The following is a 20,254-nucleotide window of genomic DNA, read 5'->3' as shown; positions in this document are numbered from 1 at the left end:
CTCCGCCTTCCGGTGCGACGGCCGGAGGACCTCCCCCCGTCCTGGACTCCCCCACCTTTGTGGCCTAGACCCTCCCCCCCCGCCGCCCCGCCTTCGCCGTGGGGAGCGCGGTGACGGTTGCTGGGAAGCGCGTGCTGCCCCTCCCTCCCCCCCCGCGTCCTCCCCTCACGCGCCACCCGTTTCTCCTCCTCCGTTAATAACAGCTGGGTGGCTGGGGGAGGAGGGAAGGTGGCTCCGGCGGAGTCTGGGCGGGCGCCTCCCACTCACCCGCGAGCCGCCGTGGGAGCAGTAGGATGGCGGCGGTAGCGGCGGCCGCCCGGGAGGAGGCGGTGCCGAGGCCCCAGGCGCAGAGCGCGGCGGCAGCAGCAGAGAGCGGCAGCGGCCCGTCGCGGCGCACCAGAACCGAAACCAGCGGCAGCCGCGCAGCCACCTGAGCCGCCCCTCCCGCCGGAGCTAGCGAGAGGCGCCCGCGGGAGCCGGGACCTCCTTCTTCTCCGCCTCTCCTCGTCTCCAGCACCCCCAATTAGTCCGCCAGTCTCGACCGCCGCCCTCGGGAGGAGCTCGCCGGGCGCCGACCGCCCCTCGGGGCGCCGGGCGCCGGCCCTGGACGTGCGGGCTTCTTTCTGCGCCGGCCTCGGCGCCTCGGCCCTGCCCTTTCGCTCCCGCGCTCGCTCCCGCCCTCCCGGCGCTCCGGGCGCTGCGCGCGGGCCCGGCCCGGGGCAGGGCGGACATGGGCGCCAAGCAGAGCGGCCCGGCCGCTGCTAACGGCCGTACCCGCGCGTACTCGGGCTCGGATTTACCTTCCAGCAGCAGCGGAGGAGCCAATGGGACAACGGGCGGCGGGACGCGAGCCGCGGCCGCCGGGAGGTTTCCAGCTCAGGTGACGGGCGCGCACCAGCCCAGCGCCTCCGGCGGCGCCGCGGCGGCCTCGGCGGCCCCGCGCAGCCGCTCCCTCGGCGGGGCGGTGGGTACCGTGGCGTCGGGGGCCCGCGCGGCGCAGTCCACCTTCAGCATCCCCAACAGCAGCAGCGGCCCATACGGCTCCCAGGACTCGGTTCACAGCAGCCCGGAGGACGGCGGCGGCGGCGGCGGCGGCAGGGACCGGCCGGCGGGCGGGGGCCCCGGCGGGCCGCGCCTGGTCATCGGCTCCTTACCAGCTCACCTCTCACCGCACATGTTTGGAGGTACGGCCCCTTCCCTCCCTGGCTCCCGTAGGCCGCACGTGGGCCGCGGCTGCGCTTATTTTTACCTTTCTCCTTTTTCTCCTTCAGCCTGAACGCTGGGGGTTCGCTGCGCGGCCAGGCCGGGTTATCCCCACTGGGGAGAGGGGGAGAAATCGCCTGTTAACCTCTGCAGCGCCGCTACGGCGCGACTCTTGTGGGTGGTTTTTAAATGGCCCGTGCACCCTCACCTCTTAGCGGCTCCCCAGTACAGAAAGCTTTTGTTTGCCCCCGGAGGTGAAGGTAGCAAATATTGTTTTAAAAACAAACGGACGCAACAGCCCTGGTGCTTGTGGTTTTTAGTAGCAGGAAGTCAGGAAGAGACCCGTTGCTAAATGTAGTTCTGTCTGGGGACTCGAGTGGTGAGCAGTTTTTAAAGGCCAAAAGTCAAAGGATCTCAAACGAACAGACGAGTATTTGAAAAACAAGGGAGTTAATCGCTTTTGGAGTGATTGTTAATATAAAATTGTAGTTTTTATGTCTATGAATAGCCCCACCTACTGCGTACACTTTAATTGGATAAATGTATTAATGAAAAGTATATTTTTAACCCCAGTAAACTGCTACTTCAGATAATGGTTAATGTGAGTCCTCCTTAATTTGGACAGAGCTTTAGAAAATTGAAAACAGTTTTTTAAGGAGAGAAACTAACACAACTCTGCCTACGAGATACAGTAAAAGCCTAGGTGTTTTTGAAAACCAGTGTTGACTAGAGTTTCGGGTAAAGTCACTTTTTGAAAAATGGGGATTTTAGTAGCAAAATGATGTGTTTTTATGTAGAAACAAGGGGAAGGGTGCACCTAATCTGAGGAAAGTGAATTCGACCATATTCAATTATGTTTTATGGTGATCTACTACGTCAAAACGGTTAATAGTAAATGAATTAAGACTCCCTGCCCTTCCCGTTTCGTGAAAAGAAATGTAAGTTAAATCTGGTTAGAGAGAGGGCTAAAGAAGATAAACATTTCCATGTCATTGTGTTATGTTATGCATCATGATCTTACATTCATAGTTGAGCACAGATGAATAGTGAAAACAGCATCTCCATTTCTGTGCCCCCTTTACTCATATGTTAATAAGCGTGAGAAGTTTGAGTAGGTAGTTGGTAAAGGGGACTGTTCAATAATGTAATTTGTCTGCTCTGGTGTTCTGCACTATTAACATACATGTTAGTGTAAATTAAAAATGGGAATGACTAGTTTTTTCCATCTTTTTAATACTGCTTTGCGCATTCAAGATATAGAACAGCTCTTTAAATACCTTACTTTAATTACTTCTTATAAAGTGATTTTTGCTATGTAAACTAAAAATGTTGACGTTTCCTAAGATTTGCCCTTAAAAGAAACTTGTTTTTGAGAAAAAGCATAGTGCTGTCTGTACTGTGATTTGATCATAATTAACACAGTTGAAGGTAGTGTAGTCACCTCATGGAAGAATAAAAGACGGTTTCTTGACAGTGGGAGATTAGTGCAAGAATAAAGGCTAAGGTGTTTTTTTTAAATTATATTTTTAAGATGAAAATTTGTATTTAGCATTTATGATATGTATATTTAACATCTAGCTAAAGAGGGGGGATAGGAAAAGGTTTGTCAAATTAATAGTTCTTATTTCTTTAGTATACTGATTGACTGTCTTAATTCATTTTTTTTAAAGGCCCGATAATTTTTTTTTTTAAACAAAGTGTATCTGTATGGGTTTATTTTCTTAAAATAAATATGTTCTATTCAGAGCAGGGGACAAATAGTTGACACCCATGCTATTAATTCATAGTGAACGAAGAAGACATAGTTGCTGAAAGTTGGAGAGGTAAAGCATTTATCTTTTTTCTTATCTAAATTCCTAGATTTGTGCACTTAGTCTTTTAGTGCTTTTGGTGTTAGGATAGTTGGTGTCTAGTGGAAGCACGCAAACACTGAGGAGGAACAGTGCCAGCCTTTCTTTACCAGGTCTCTGGAGAGAATGGAGCTCTAATGTCGTAAGGCATCTATTGTATGCGGTTAATTAACTTTTTCAGCTGTGCATTCAGAATGATTGGGAAGTTTGAGAAAACAGGCACTCACATAATCTGTGTTTGGTGGTTCAGATGAGGAACCCCAGTTGAGAAAGTTTGGAAGGGATCCAAGAAATTACCTGTCCTCATTACATGATGGGAACTGGTCAGAGTGCCAGTACCTTAAATCCTAGTTAAGACTGAGAACAGGGAGATAGAATAATTTAGGTAAAAAAGCATCTTTCTAGTGGCATTTGCTTTAAAGAGATTTTTACCTGTATTTCACTGGATGGGCTCATCAGGAAAACTTAATTGGAAGCATGTTTCTCATTATCCTGAGATTTAAGGAACCAGATGGTGACTTTTATGATTTAAAAAATTAGACTTTATTATATTTCAAATTGACTTAATTTTTTTTAGTATGTATTAACGTGTTTATTTCTGAACTAGTGAGAATTTCTTTCTGTAATTTTATAAAACTGTTATTTTGATATTGTTGTTTCCTAATAGGAAGATACAGTACTAATAAGATTCAAAATTAGCATTCTGTTGTGGGCTCTCATGTAATTTATAGAAAAGGAAAGCCTAAACAATACCACTTTCTTTTTTAAATCTAGGAATCTGGCAAGTTGAATTGTTACTAGTCACATCACAATTAATTACCAAATTAAATGAGCTTTTATGTGTTGGTTTTCTGTTTTGCTCCCTTTGGGACATATATTTTGGCTATATTCACTCTTGTTTAATTCTCTCTAGAGAACCGGAAGAGAGGTGCTTAATTCAGATATTTCAGTTTACAGAAATTTCCTAGAATTTCTTAGAACTGAGTCGTTGTGTATCAGAATATGGTTATAATACATACAGGAGTTTTTAGGTCAGGTAGGTTTTTCTTGTTTTTGTTATTTTCAGAGTGCTGAGTTTAATACTGTTACAGTGAATGGAAACCTTTTCTTGTTTATCACCTTGTTTTTAAAACAAATCTTTACGGGGAATAGTCCTAATCTTTAAGAGTTGGTATCTTAGGATTTTTTTGGCTTCATATTATTTCCACATTTTTTTCCACTATTAAGTTTATAATGTTCATAAAATCAATTATTATGGGTGGTAAAATAGTCTTTGATGATCCAGCAAGGATGGTGGAGGTAAATTGGACTATAAAATTATACTAGTTGATGGAGATCATTTCTAGAGAAGTCTTGTGGGCTTCTCTTACATCTATCAGCCTGGAAGTGAAAGGGTGAAATGAATTAATCTAGATAATTTATTGATGATACTAGTTTGCTTTTGGCCTCCTCCTAATTAACTGGCTTGAGTTTGGGCGTGTTGTATCCAGGAGTATTTCATTAGTCTGATTGTAACTCACGTGCCTTTTAGGAAACATGCTTCCTTTCATCGAAGGAGTGTAGGTTATCACTTAAAACTGAATATGTTAAATAAAATCTGTACTTCTAGGCAGACTTATTTTTCTTAAATTTCAAGATGGATGTAGGTTCTTCAAGGATAAGGTATTAGATTATCTGCATTAATTAACTGTATTGAATTGTTCTCAATCAAGTTCTCAGTCTTCTTAACAGTATCTGGTGCCAGAATGTTTGAATTGAGGATATTGTGATTAATCTACTTTCTATTCCTGAATGTTCTTTTATTCAAATGAAGGCTTTTATGGGGTGGTAGAAAAGAAATGTCTGCTGCTGCTTAAGAAAAATGACTCAACCACCAACCCGTCACTCCCCCCTCTCCCAAAGAAACCAAGAACTCTGGTGGTTAATGTTTCTCACTTGTAATCTCATATATCTTTAAACTCTAGGAGATACCTTGTGTTGTATGCTTTGTTTTGCTAAAGTGTGGACTCTCTCATGAAAGTTTCTGCTTTAGGAATATTTTTGAAAGTTCTCTTGACTGAAGTGGAAGGTGAGCTGAAGGGAGGAGTAGTTTGTGCTGCACTGGACAGAGCTGCCTGACCTAAGTACCTTTGATGCTTTTCTGGCTGCGAAGCCAGTAAGAGCTCCATTGTTTTACTAACAGGTACTGTCTCCAGCAAGTTGGCCTCCCCCAACAATTTGATTCACCTGGTAACCAGCAAGTAGGTTCTTATTTTCTGGTTACTGACACCACTAATTAGATACCAGTTTTTTTCCATATTTATTATTTATCTTGTGTTTACAAGAATTGCCTTAATGTTATATTTACTATATACACTGGTATGTGTTCAATTGGGTATATTAGCACATGGGTTAAAAAAAGTATGGGAGCCGCATTATGTAGCAAAGTACTTCCTAAATGTTTTAATTTTGCATGTATGTACTTGACCAGTATTAACGAATTAAATCTGTTCTACGCTTATTTAAGTGTTTAGAAATTGGGGAAAACATACCCTTTGTGTGAACAAAGAATTCAGAAATACCTTAGGTTCTGATTTTGTGTGTGTGTGTGTGAGATAAAAGCAAGATTTTTATTAGTGAAGTAAAAAATAATGAAAGATAGTACACTCCAGAGAATTGGGAGCAGGCCAGTCCAAGAGAGGAAAAATGGCGCCGTTCTTTGTTTTTCCTGTTTTTATAGCTTGGTTTCGTGATTGATTGACAACTCAGGTTCCCTGCGCTCTGTTACGCCCCTCCCCCTTTGGGCAGGTTCATTGGGTGAAATTATACCAGGCCCCCCTCCCATGCGCAGCTGCAGCGCTTTGATTTTAATTGGCTTCTTTTACTGGCCCTCATTTAGAGAACGTAAAAATTTCTGGAGTCCCTTTTCCTGAATGCATACACACTGCCATTTTCTGGGTTGTTACTTTCCCCTTCCTCTCCCCCTGCCCAGTGCTCATTTCTGTCTAAACTACCTAACGTTCCCCCCTCTAGTCATAGGACCCCAAATCTTTGGGACGTAGAGGGTGATGACTGTTCTAGCTATTTCCTGCTGATTTGGGGCGACAGCGGAGCTCGTTGGGGTCCCAGACTAGCTGGCTGTCACTGGCAGGTGGTGAGTGGAGGGTCGATACCTTAGGTTCTGATTTTATTTGTTTTCTATGCTGCTTATTAAATTACAAGTAGAGCTACCTAAAATAACACATCTTTATGATCTCACAGTTTCTATGGGTCAGCTTAGCTTGGGTCCTCAGCAAGACTGTAGTTAGGTGTTGGCCAGGACTGGGTTGTTATCTGGAGACTTGGCAGGGGAAGGGTCTGCTTCCAAGCTCCTCCTCACCCCCGCTCCGGTTGTTGGCAGAATTTCTTTGCTTGTGGTTAGTAAGCTTTTAGCAATTTGCTTCTTCAAAGCCAGCAAAAGAGAGACTAGCAAGATGGGCTGGTGCTACACTCTTACGTAAATACATACATGTAATCATACACAGCCCATTGCCTTTGCTGCATTCCGTTGGCTATAAATAAGTCACGAGTCCAGCTCATACTCAGTGGGAAGGAAGTGACAGAAAGGTGTAAATATCAGGAGGGCAGGGATCACGTGTGGACGCACTGATTATAGACTTAGGTTGACCAGCTAAACATGGAACTGTTCTGACTATTTCTTGGGAACTCATTATTTACTTACTTTGAAGAAGTTGTAAGGGTTGCTTTATAGTTGTCGGGGGTATAGACAGGGGGCTTCTTTCTGTTCTTGCTCAGCTCTCAGTTGAATTTGAGATAATTATACAGTATAACAGTGTTGTAATAAATAGAACTGTTAACAGAATGCTTTGTTGAGGTATCAGTGCTAGGGCAATCAAAGAATACCTCACAGAGGAAGAGAACGTTTTGAACTGTGATTTGAAGGACTTAGAAGTTTTATGCAGGGCACTACAGCCTTAAGAAGAATCCACAAAAACCTGGGCTTTGATAGGGCATCCTGAAAACTTAAATGTGCCTGGATGTAGGATGCAAGAAGGAATGATGAGAGCTTGAAGCTAGAAAAATAGACTTGGACTGGTTGTTGAAGAATTTTACAGTGCTCCAAGTTTGTTTTACCTAACCAAGTTTTAAAGCAGGGTGGTATCATAATCAGGCCAGGGGCGCCATTACAATCATAGTTTATACAATGGCAGCCTTTGAAGCTGTATACAGCAGCCCTGATCATGATTAAATTGCTCATTGGAAGGGGAGAACGGTACCTGGAGGATAAGCTAGGACTCTTTTAGAATATAATCGGAGGAAGATCCCTAAATTGAAATCATGGCACAGGTGAGGAAGAGGAAAAGTTGGGTTTGATTGAGATTTCTAAGGTAGAACTGATAGGATTGAGAACCAGGATACTTAGTGATGTCATTAATAACCAATCTTAAAGATAAAGAAGAAAAGAACAAGTTTTAGGGAGCGATAATGAGTTCTTTTAGGCTTGTTAAATTTTGAGTGGCTATAGGATTTCCATCTAGAAGCATCTTTTAAGCAGTTGGAAATATAGGTCTCTAATTTAGGACATTACAAAAAATTGAGAAATTGTCAATTTGCACATTATAGGTGAACCTGAAAAGTGGCAAGATTACTGAGGGATGGATATAACTTGAGGTGGAGCAAGCGTGGAATCCTGGGGAGCAAGAATTTTAAGAGACAGGCAGAGTAGGAGGCCACTGATTACAGTTGAAGCACAAGGAAAGAAAATTGTTTAAAATGTTTTTATTATAAAAATCATTTGCATTCATTAGGGAAAACTAAAATGTGGAAAGTATAGAAAAGTACATATAAGAAATTGCAAATCACTTGTAATCTTACCACCAGCAATAACCAGAATAAAATGTTCATTCTGTTTTTTCCACATGTATATTTGTCTTAAGTACAAAATTTGAAACATTCTTATATATTCTTTTGATTTTAAACCTTTCTGATGTTCTAATATAAGATTTTAAAGCTATAGATTTCCCTCCAACAATTGCTTTAGACGAATGCCACTGAATTTGAAGAATTCCCTTGTGACTTCTTTGATCCATGCATTGCATATTCTTTGATAACATGCTCTTTTTAGTTCATCAGTTTCTTCTATCACATCAGTTTTTTTTAAACATGATTTTTAATGACTGCCCAGTATTCCAGAATTCATTCAGTAAATATTTAATGAGGACCTACTTTGTCTTACACTGTCTTAAGGATATAGAAGCGAAGAAATAAAACACATATCCCTGCTTTCATGGACCTTATGTTCTACTTGAGGGAGACAGTAAACCAACAAGTAAAATACTTAGTGTGTCACAGGGTATTGGATGTGATGGACAACAATGGAGTGGAAAGGTGGGTAGAGATTGTAGGGTGGAGGCTTATCCTTGTTTTAAGTAGAGTTCTAGGGATAATCTCACTGATAGGTGACATTTAAACAGAGAGTGAGGGAGCAAGCTGTGAGGGGTCTATCTGTACAGGAAAAGCAAACCCAGGTAGAAGGAATAGTAACTAGAAAGGCACTCAGATGTGATTGTAATTAACGTACCTGATGTGTTCTGGGAACAGCTGTGAAACCAATATAGTTGGAGTGTAGAGAATTGTAGAAGATGAGAGGAGTGGGGTGGGACAGAATCATGAAATGTCTTATAACCATTGACCTAGTTTTTGGAGTTTTGTTTTAGAAATGGGAGGGGGCATTTTAGAGTTTTTTGAGGAGAAGATGGGCATAACCTGACTTGGGCTTTTAAAGGTTGCTCTGGCTGCTGTGTGAGAGTAGACCCTAGAGAGCAGGAGTCAAACAAGGATGCAAAACTCTCAGCAAAAGATTACAGTGGCTTGGACAAGGTGGCAGCACTGGAGTTGGTGAGGAGTGGCCAGATTCTTTAAAGATGGAGCCAACTAGTTTAGTTGTAGAGGAGTGAAGGAATTACATACCGTCGACCTTTGAACAATATGGGGATTAGGGGTGCAGACCCCCTGGCCAGTCTAGTCTAATTTATTGCTGGCCCTCTGAAATCGTGGTTCTTCCCCATCCATAGTCAGGCGTGAGGATTCAACCAACTGTAGTACTGTAGTATTTACCACTGAAAAAAATTGGTGTATAATTTAATCCCCACAGTTCAGACTTGTGTTGTTCAAGGGTCAGCTGTAGTTTGTTTGCAGTTTGGTACTGTTAAGCATACTATTGCTGTCAAAGTCCATGCAAATTTTTATATTTATCCAATTGCTTCTTGGAAATTTATCAGAGACAAAAAATCATTAGAACCAAAAATATGCTTTTGTTCAAGGCATTTGATCTTTATTGCTGAATTGCCCTATAGAGAGGGCAGCTTCTCCAAGCAAGGCATAATTTTTAGGACTATCTAAATTTTTTTTCTCCCCATGAAAACTCAAGTGAGGTGGGGTTTTTTTTTTTTGATACTTACAAGTGCAGATTGGTAAGTGCATTTTGAGTACTGTCAGAATCATTCAGTGTGCTCTCACTCTCTTTTTACAATAAAGAAATTTAGTATATAAAGAAAAGTACATCCCATTATTTGATTTTAATAATTTCTGACCATCTTGTATATTCTGGTTTTCGTTTGAATTGTGATTAGTCTGTGACAGTTCATTAATTTTTCCTGTTTGTATACATGTGAGCTAAGAAAACGAACAAAGAAACGATACATACATAATGGGCTATTAAGTGTAATTTGCTTCAAAGAGCCAGCTCATGGTTTGAGCAATAAATATTACTACTTTTATTATTTTTATTTCAATAGTTGTCTTATCTCCTAGTTTTGTTCTTATTTTGTAAAGTTAATTTTGTTCTCTTAGCTTCTTAGTTCGTTTTTCATTTTTTAATGATAAACGCATTTAAGGCTATGCATGTCCCACAGCTTTAGACACTTAGTATTTTCATAGTCATTAAGTACACTTTTCATTTTTTTCTTTATATTTTGTTGATTTATAATATATTAGTATCTAGTGAATCACACAGCGATTCAGTTACATATATAAATATTCTTTTTCATATTCCTTTTCATTATAGATTACTACAAGCCATTGAATATTGTTTCCTGTGATACACAGTAGGACCTTGTTTTTTATCTACTCTGTACATAGTAGTTTGTATCTGCCAATCCCAAGCTCCCAATTTATCCCTACCTCCTCCCTTTCCCCTCTGGTAACCATAAGTTTGTTTTCTGTGTCTGTGTCTTTTTCTGTTTTGATGTCATCTTTTTAGATTCCACATATGAATGATATGGTATTTGTCTTTCTCTGTTGGGCTTACTTCACTTAGTATGATAATCTCTATGTCCATCCATGTTGCTGCACATGGCATTATTTCATTCTTTATGGCTGAATAACATTCCATTGTATATACATATCACAACTTCTTTATCCATTCATCTGTTGATGGACATTTAGGTTGCTTCCATGTCTTGGCTATTGTAAATAGCACTGCTGTGAACATTGGAGTGCATGTATCTTTTCAAATTAGAGTTTTCCCTAGATATGTACCCAAGAGTGGGATTGCTGGATCGTATCTATTTTTACTTTTTTAAGGAGCCTCCATACTGTTCTCCATAAATCAGCTTTATTGAGAATTTTGTGAAGTTCACTTAGATTTTTTTCTTTTACTTTGGAGTTGTTCTAAGGTATAGCTGTGACATTTTTAGATAGTAAATTTCCTGTTGTTCTTGCTACCCTTTTGTTCTTTCTAGTGTTAAGTAGGAGTTACAGCATTGTGGTCAGAGAATCTTAAGACTTTTCAGCTGCTCATGAAAGATACACAACTCACAATAGGATTAAGTGGGAAAACAATATATTGTTTCAAATTATTAGAAAGGATTCGAAAATAGCTCACAGAATCAAAGGATCAACTTCAGAATCTAGGGTCCCTAGCTGAAATTTAGCAATTGTGTCTTTGTGCACACTCACACCCTGGTTTCCTTTTGCTTATTCTCTAGTTTTATTCTCTTGTACTGGTTATAGGCCTTCTGTAAGTGGGTGGCCTGCAGGCTCACCATTACTTCCATCCACGTGTCATCTGAGTGGCCTGAGGGGAATATTTACCTACAGCTCTCCAGCAGAAGGACTCGGATTTAAGTCGTATGAATGTTCTTTCCATATGTGCTGTCTGTATTCTGTTATTATGGGAAAGAGTTTGGATCTTCAAGTCAGGCTGCCTGGGTTGAGTCTATCTTTGTAACCTTAAGTTACTTAACCCTTCTGTACCTTAGTTTTCTCATCTCTAAAATCAAGATAAAAATAGTTTTTGTTTTGTAGCATTGTGAGGCTTAGTGTAATTTATATAATGTACGTTGTATCTTTATACTTTTAACTAACATTTGAACCTCTGTCAAAAATGAAGACATTGAAGATTCACGCCCTGTTCTCACCATCTTCAGGAAAACTATGTCCTTTGCTCTTTTCAACTTACCATATTTTGCAAAAAAATCTAAGATTTTAGTTTTTTATTATTTTTATATGTGTCTTCTATTTCAAAGAATCTCCCTTGAATATTTGAATTAAGCTTTACAGCACATTTATTGTGCTAGTCACATGGTAAAAACTGTATTCAGTGTTCTTCAGATACATTTTGTGTTTGATAACAAGGTTATTGATCACCAAAATTGTCTATTTAAATCATACATAAAAGCTTACTGCTCCAGAAAAAAGTGTTGGGTTTTTATTTACATAACTTTTATGTAAACTAAATTTCTGAACCAAAGAAAATAGGTATAATGTGGATTATACAAATGGGGACAGTCATAAAATTGTATTAGAAATAAAATTATGCTGTGCTTAACAGCTCTTCGTTTATAACCATTTGTGCTATACAACATTATTAATCAATCTGAATATATTTTGTTGGTAGTGGGAAATGGTTGGGGGAGATGGTTGGTGAGAATTTAAGGTAGGTGAGTCTTTTTGTTAAGTGTGTGCTACTTCTCCAGGTCAGAATATGAAAAACTTAGCAATTTTATAGTTACTTTATGATTTTCTACACCTCAGCCAACCTGGATGACATGGCATTTGACGAAGGAATTCACTGCTTTGCTGCTGTTTTGGTACCCTCTCGTCTGAGAGCTATAAGCTCTTGATCTGAAATTTTTCAAATTTCCAGTCTATCATGGCACTTCTTTGAAAACAGCACATCTGGTCACCTTGGAATCTCAGTTCCTTAGTGACTCCTGTGTTCCACTCTTCTTACCATCTTGATGCATAAAGAGTTCTTCAGAGGAATGTTGTTAGTTTAAGAAAAAACTTAAATCAAGAATATTTAATATTATAGACCACATTTAATGTCTTTAAAGATATTAAACTAAACCATTACTTAGGAAAATGATTTCACAAGCACTAACACATTTGTATCTCTTAAAGAAGTATGTGGGGTAGATAATTTCCTTGGTTGTTAATTGGAGATGAGAATGAAAAGTTCATCTAACTACCTGTAGTTGTTGTGTTTTAAATGTTATTTCTTCTTTATCCTAGTTGTAAAGTGTAATTAACTTCTTCTAATTCAGCATCGTGTTCACAGTTGGTTGCAGTCTCCAGACTCCCTCAGTTGTGCATATCTCCTTTTACTTTGTTCATAAGCTACATATTCTGTGATTTTCATCTTCTTGTTAAAGTGTCTTCTGGGGCCTTCTGACCAATACTATTCTGAATTAGTTATTGGGTGAGGTCTCCATTCATTGTCATTCTAGGGGTTTCATTTGCCTCTCAGGTTAAGTCTCCTAGTTCCTTGATCTCGTATCTTTTCTTTCTTGTCCTCCACTGTTTTTAGTGGAACACAATCTTCTTTGCCTTACTGAGAAAGAATGTGTGTAAAATAAAAGACATTGAAACTTTAATGTCTGGAAGAAAATACTTTATTTCTCCTCTCAATGTTGATTGATAGTTTGGCTTTATATAGAATCCTAGGTTTGAAATTACTTTTCATCAGAATTTTCAATGTGTTGCTCTGTTGCTTTCTGGCTTCTGGTTGATCACACTCATGTCATTCTGGTTTTTGATCCTTTGTATGAAACTTCCCTTCCCCTCTACTCCCCACCCCAACACCAAGCTTTTAGGATCTTCTTTTACCCTAGGGTTATAAAATTTCATTATTATATGTCTTGGAATGGGTCTCTGTTCATCCATTGTACTGCCTATTTGGCAGGCCCTTTCAGTTTGCTAACTCTTGTCTGTCTTTTTGGTAGTTTAAAAAAAATACTTCTATGATTATTTCTTCATCCATTTTCTTTTCTCATTAAATAAGAGTTGAACACTTAGAGTGATCCTCTGCTTTATCTTTTGTCTCTCTTTTTTTGATCTTTCAGCCTCTTTTAGGGGAGGGGTTCCCCCCAACTTTATTTCTAACCCTTTAGTTGATTTTTGTTTCTGTAATCTTTTTTACTTTCTAAAAGCTTTCTTTTTATAATGAATTTCTTAATTTCATTCTTATTTTGTAGGTACAGTATCTAAGAATATTAATGATACATATTTTTGTGCACATATATTTTTTTCCCTCTTGATCACTCGGTTTCTTCCCAGTTGCTATTTCTCTTTGTATGGCTTCAGTCTTTCATTAGATTCTTTATTCAGATGTTTGGTAATCTTTGGCTGGTTACTCATTCTTTAAGGCACTGAAAAGCTGATTGGAAGCTCCCTCTGCAGGTAAGGTCATCTTTCTGGGCCCTTTTTTTTTTTTTTTTTTTTTTTAAGGAATAGTAGCTTACTGTCTTTTCTCTTGGCTGGTCATATTTTCCACAATGGCTTTTTCTCTTTTCTTGCCTGGAGGACATTCTTTTTTGCATCAGTGTTCTGGGAGCAGGGTGAGAAGAAAGTTGGGATACTTAACGTTCTCTATGGTACTTTGATTTAATCTTCATATTCAGTATCAATAGATACCTCTTTCTTTAGTGATTCCTTTTGTCCCCAGGTCCAGAAACTTCCCTCTCCAAATAACAAACCTCTAGTCTAATGCCAGGTTTGGGAAGGAACAGTTGCTTAGTTGTTTGAAGTCAGGGAAGACAACTGGGAGCTCTGCTTCTTACACAGACTTGCCGTGAATCTTGCTCTTTTCAACCCTCTTCTCATCCCTGCCAGTTCTTGGACCTGGTGTAAATCAGGTTGTTTCTCTGCTTTCTTACTTCTGCAGTGAAAGTTACCACTCATTTATTTTCCTTCTATAGTCTAATGGCATTGCTCCCCCCCCCATTTTCTCTATCCTTTTTATGGGCTTATTCCCTTAAAAATACATTTTTAATGATTTTAGTAAGATATTTGAACTGAACAGGGGCTGATAAGTGTGTTCAGATAGTCATCTTTAACTGTAAGTCCTCTTTTTTAATTGCAGAAGGAATATGAATCCATTTCTATGAAATTTAGGCAGTTCAGATAAAATGAAAGTCACTTGCAGTCCTCTTCTAGTGATCTCATTCTCTCCTCAGATGTCACTATCATCATTTTTGTATGCATATTTCCTAACTTTTTAACACATTTATTTACATATTTATAAGTACAAAGAAAACCAGTTTTGCTTTGTAAGTAATTTTGCAAGGGAGGCTGTTATTGTCAAGAATGTAGTCATACTGTATTCTTCTAAAACATGCTTTTTTCTCTTTAACGTGTTTGAGAGGTTTTTACGTGGGAGGATATAGAGATATAACTCTTTACTGTGTACTTACTGTTTCAGAATATGCATGTACCGTAGTTTATTTCAGTATTCTTCTGTTGGTAAGCATTTAGGATGTTCATACTTTTCCAATGTTGTGATAAGCATCGTTATGAATGTGTACATTTGTATAGGTTTTCCCAGACGGATATGATTATGACACCAACGGTGTAGAATTAGTGTCAGATTCCAGAGGCTTAAGGGCACTGTCCTGAGAAGACTGCCCTCACTTCAGATGTCAGCCACACTTTGAGAGTCCCTAGGCCACCTGCATTTCTCCTCCGCTATAGTTAGCCTGGCTCAAGGCCACCAACCCTTTTCTCACGTGTTGGTCTTTCTGGTGACTAGCCCTCTTTTTGAATCATCTTATTAGCGTAAAGTCAGATGAGGTCAAAGGGGTTCATAAATAATGAAGATACTTTTATCACTGGAAGATTCCAAGGGTTTTAGAAGTTCTGTGTCAGGAACCCAGAAACCAACACCAGACAAAATCTTTATTATACATCAGATTCCTAGAAGTAGAATTTTCTGGTTGCAAATTTTTAGTAGATATTAAAACTCTGCTCCAAAGGCATTACTTATATATCCTGCACTATTATATGACAATACTAAATTTTCTATAGCTTTGTTGGTATTAGATATTACTCTTTTTCCTTCTGTGTTACTTGATGAAAAATTTTGATTTGCTTTTCCTAATTGCTAGTGAAAATGAGTATTTTTACATTTGTTTATTATTAGCCATGTATATTTCTTTTTTGAGTTGCTTACTCAGTGACTTTGCCCATTTTTCTCTTGAGTTGTTCATCTATTTTATATTGATTTGTAGTTTACTGTATATTCTACAAATTAGTCTTTGGCTGTTTATATGTTTTAAATAGTTCCTCCCAGGTTATTGACTTAAAGATTAAGTCAATAAGATTAAATTTTTATGAATTAGATTTATTGTGTCAGTCCTAATGGTACAGGGTTTTGAATTTAAATTATTAAAATGGTACTTAAAAGTCTTGCTCCCTTCAAATGAAGAAAAAAGGGCCTTTATTAATGGCAAGATTTTTTTGTGTGATTTTTAGCTATTTTAGATATATTGGGTCTAATAGCATAGGGATTTAAATTAAATAGGCCCCGTCTGTCTCTTTTCCCATTTTTGGGGAACATTTGAACTCCTTTAAAGAATAATGAAGAGTAAGAAGAAGAGAATATTTATTGTGGCAGTATGATAGGAGAAGTCCAGTGGTAATAACTAACTTAAAAAAATTCTGTAGATGGTATTTATCTCTCTTCTGTTTTATTAAAGGTGATTTAGAATTGTCCATAACTCCAAGTGGCATAATTCTATACATATTAAATTCTCTATTAACAATAATTTTTTATATGTATAGCATCTCTATAAATTTCTATATGGTGTGTTCTTTATGGAATATAGAAGTATGTAGCAAAAGACTTAGTTCTTCCCATTTACAATTTTACCATTGAAGAGATTTTTTAGAAGTTTAAATGCTGATTTTATTGGCATAAAACTTTCAGAAACACATATTGTAAATAACTCCAATAAATATTAATGAAACTTTGTTTTTAGAACTTAGTTGTATATGTATTGAATATATCTTAATATGACAGTATGAATGTTACTGTGTTCATATTGCTTTCATGTAATATTACTAGCTTACATCCGTAGATATTTTACAGTGTATAAAAGCATATTTACATGCTCTAATTATGTCTTTGAGTAACACTTAGCAAGAGTCTGAAAACATAATTTCTCCACTTTATAAATAAAACTGAAGCTCTGAGAGTTAAGAAATTTGGTTTTTAAGTGGTATAACTCATAATGACTCAGTCAGTTCAGTGCTTTTTTCTCATTTCACCGTGTGTATTTATTAGTTTCCTATGTGGATGCTGTAACAAATTACCATAAGTGTAGTGAGTTAAAACCACACATTTATTATCTTATAGTTATTGAGGTCTGAGATACAGAATAGGTCTTACTGGACTCAAAGCAAAGTGTTGGTAGGCTGTTTCTGGAGGTTCTAAGGGAGAACCAGTTTACTTGCCTTTTCCAGCTTCTAGAGACAATGTGCAATTTTTGGCTGATGACCCCTTCCTCCATCTTCAAAGCGAGCAACGGTAAGCGAGTTTTTCTCACGCTGCCATCTCTCTGGTTTTGATGCTTCTTCCTCACTCTTCAATGTTGTAAGGTCCCTGGTCATTAAGTTAGGCCTAGCCAGGTAATCTAGAATGATCTTCCTGTTTTACGATCAGTGATTAGAAGCCTTAATTCTGTCTGCTTTGCCATGTGACCTAACGTGGTTCCAGGGATGAGGCTGTAGACATCTTTGGAGGGCCATCATTCTGCCTGCCACAGTATGATAACTCTTGAATATCCTTATTAAGGAGAATGCAGTGTATTTGGTTACATAATATGTTATCAGTAGGAGAGAAAGAAAAATGATTGAGATTGAACTGTTAAAAAATTTGCATATATGTTAATTAGCTAATAGCTATTGTACCTAAAAGTTATGAGGAATTCCTTATATAAAAGATGATTAAAGGTATATTTTTCAAATCTTGTATGAAACAATGAGTGTGCTGGTAGAATTTTAAAAACCCACAAACAAAAGAAAAAAAATGCAATGATCATCTGCTATAGTGTACTGAATAATTCAAAGCAGAGTCACCTATTATTTTTATTCAGATTAAATGTTAAAATCAAGTCTAGCTGTAAAAAGAGATCCTTTGCTTACAGTCAGTAGGTCCCAGAGGATTTCATGGATGAACTTCAGGTGGCCCGTAAAGCTTTTGAAATTACATACAAAATGTTGTGGTTTATGTTCATTTTTCTAGAGGAATAATCCATAGATTTCATCAGATTCTCAAAGGGGCCTATCACTCTAAGTTGATTTAAGAACCACTGGTTTGTGAATTTTTTTCCTGTTTAAATTCTCAACTTTTTTTGTAAAGCTCTCTGATATTTTTGTATAGTTATGTTATACTTGAAATTTTATGCTTCTGTTATATACTAGAGGCTGATAGTAGTGGTGAATGTAACGTGGACCTTGTTTTCATCAAGCTGTGTCATTGTCATTTTCTTTTCTCAATCTTTTTTTTTTTAACTATTTAAATTTTCTTGTTTCTGAGTCTTCTCTAATTTTATCATCATTGAGAACTATTCTCTTTGTGGAAAGGAAGCAAATACTTTTCCCCCTTTTTGAAAATTTAGGATTATTTTGCATATGTTGAAATGCACAGATCCTAAGTGTACTGACAAATACACTTGGCAATACAGTATGTAACCAACACACTATCTAAATAGAGAACACTCTCTTCACCCCCAGAAGTTCTCTTATGCTCCGTCCCAGTCATTCCCATATTACTTCCAAGAGGCTGATTAATATTACCTATTTCTATTATCATACCTGAGTTTTGCCTGTTCTTGAGCTTCGTGTAAGTGGAGTCATAACATGTACTCTTATATGTTGAGAGTTTGGGGTAATTGTAAAGTAAGTTAGAAATGGGAGACATTGGAAAGGTTAGTGAAAATTTATCTTGACACTCTCATTTTCTCTGTCCCCTTCATGCCACTCGTAAGTGAAGTAGCAGTGTACTCTAATGTATGGACACTAAAGGTAAGAATACCCAAAGTGTTGAACCAGTGAAGGATATATTGGTATATATGGTAGAACACTTGAATATATAAATATCTCAAAAAAAGGGAAACTTAATTTCAAAATTAATGCTTAAAATTTATCCTCCTTTCGTCCATTCTTTAATTTTAAATGATCTGATTGGCAAAGTTTTTGAATGATGCTGAATGTTTTAGTTGGTATTCATTATATCAAAGTGGGATATAGTGGTCAATTTATTTGCAAATTGTCAATATTCAATAAAAGGATAAAGTTGAGGAAACTATTTTTAGGATCAGTATTTTCAAATATGGGAGAAATTTAACTTGTCCAAGGAATATAGGGAAGTGGTGAACAGATACGCAGGAGTTGGGAATTTATTATGTTTTTGGTTTAGTCTAAATCTTAAAAAATTAGACAGTGGCAAGACATATAATTTTCTTTCTGCCTATGTTTCTTCTCCTATATGATTTCAGGAAGTATAAATGAGTCAAGGATTATATTTTGTGTACAATTGAACTGTAATCCAAAATAACAGCTGCACCTAATAGAAATTCCAGTGTTATGCAAGAGGAACCAGAAAGGGGAGTTTTCTGGAGAGTTCTTAGAGCTTTTGTGATGATAAGATGGATAGACTATACCAAGTCTCGAGTATGAATCCATATTCACCAAAGATGAGAACAGGAGAAGGATCTGCTCATCTTTTGTATGATGCATGTATCAAGCTACATGGATTGAGAAAGGTTACTAGGGTGGCGGAACCTCAGCCAGGGGATTCCTTTAGTGTCTGTGGGGAAGAATATTCTTTAAAAGCTAGTAAGAAGGCTTTACTAGAATTCCTAAAAGCAGTCTGGGGCATGGCTGGCTGCATTCACTTTTGATATATTAAATTAATATTTATGGTGAGAACAAGTTCTACTTTGAGGTCAATAAAACTGGCTTTATGACCTTCATCTTTCGTTTTCTTGGGCTTCAGTTTCCCAGGATAGACTAAAGAATAATGAGGCTTTAGAAAAATACATGTCTGTGTCTTGTATTTGAATATACTTGTGCAGGCAGTTCCCATTATTACAAACTCCAAAAAGGTAATTAAATTTGCTGTATAAGTACAAATGATTAGGACAGCAGCCTAGAGAAGTATCCTCTTGTAGGTTAGTGCACTAAAGAGAGTCATAATGATACTTGTAGAAAGGGGCATGCTGTTGCTTGTTCAGAGAAGGAGGTGGTTTCACTTTTATCAGAGGAGGTGGTAAACTGGTTCTGTCAGCATTTTGGTGTTCTGAAAGCAATCTTCCTCTGAGAGTCAAGAACTCTAAAGGAATTTGAGAAATCTGACAAGCTTATTCCACAGAAAATTGAGGTCTTTTGGGGACCAAATTGTCTACCACCCCATTGACATTATTCTTGCTTTGCTAGGTATCCACATACTTAATGTCTTAAAGCTTTTTAAAAGAAACTAGTGTCATGTAGCAAGGAGAAAAATATTCCTTACGCTATGTATGAAGGTGTGATAGTGAACTACAAGGCCAAAGCACAGGACTTATATGTTCTTTTCTATTTTAGCTGGCTTTAAAATTGAGTGTGGAGGAAAGTTTAACTGTTCTCTTACTATCACACACAGTCTGTGTATCTGATTTTTCTTTGTCGCTTATTCACCCAGTCAAAAAAATATTCAGTGCCAGCTGCAGTGGGCTAGGTAGGCTTTCTGGTATTAGGAATGCAAAGGTGAGAAACACTACTGTCCTCAAGAAGCACATAGTCTAGTGGATAGATAGTTTGGAAACAAATATATAACACTATAAAAACAAGCATAAAATATTACAGATTTTGTTTTGGTAATTTTGTTACCAAATTCGTGTATATATCTGTACATAAGGAAAAAAGACCAGAGGTAATGTCCACATACACCAAAAATTGGT

At 38.2% G+C, this 20,254-nt stretch overlaps 1 protein-coding gene across 2 annotated transcripts in view; it reads left to right on the top strand.

Moving 5' to 3' along the window:
• Positions 1–306: 306 nt before the first annotated feature.
• Positions 307–20,254, top strand: part of ZNRF2 (zinc and ring finger 2) — an 84,501-nt gene continuing 64,553 nt past the window's right edge. The window contains exon 1 of one of the 2 annotated variants that reach the window (XM_045508084.2): positions 307–1,184. In XM_045508084.2, the coding sequence (XP_045364040.2) occupies positions 731–1,184 (454 nt within the window). In that variant the 5' untranslated portion in view covers positions 307–730. The remainder of the gene's footprint in view (positions 1,185–20,254) is intronic. The other variant, XM_074367289.1, reaches the window with a different exon arrangement.

Source organism: Camelus bactrianus, chromosome 7 (genome assembly GCF_048773025.1).
Source record: "Camelus bactrianus isolate YW-2024 breed Bactrian camel chromosome 7, ASM4877302v1, whole genome shotgun sequence".
Classification (NCBI taxonomy): domain Eukaryota; kingdom Metazoa; phylum Chordata; class Mammalia; order Artiodactyla; family Camelidae; genus Camelus; species Camelus bactrianus.
The sequence above is the reverse complement of the archived record's forward strand: the minus strand, read 5'-3'. Positions and strand labels throughout refer to the sequence as shown.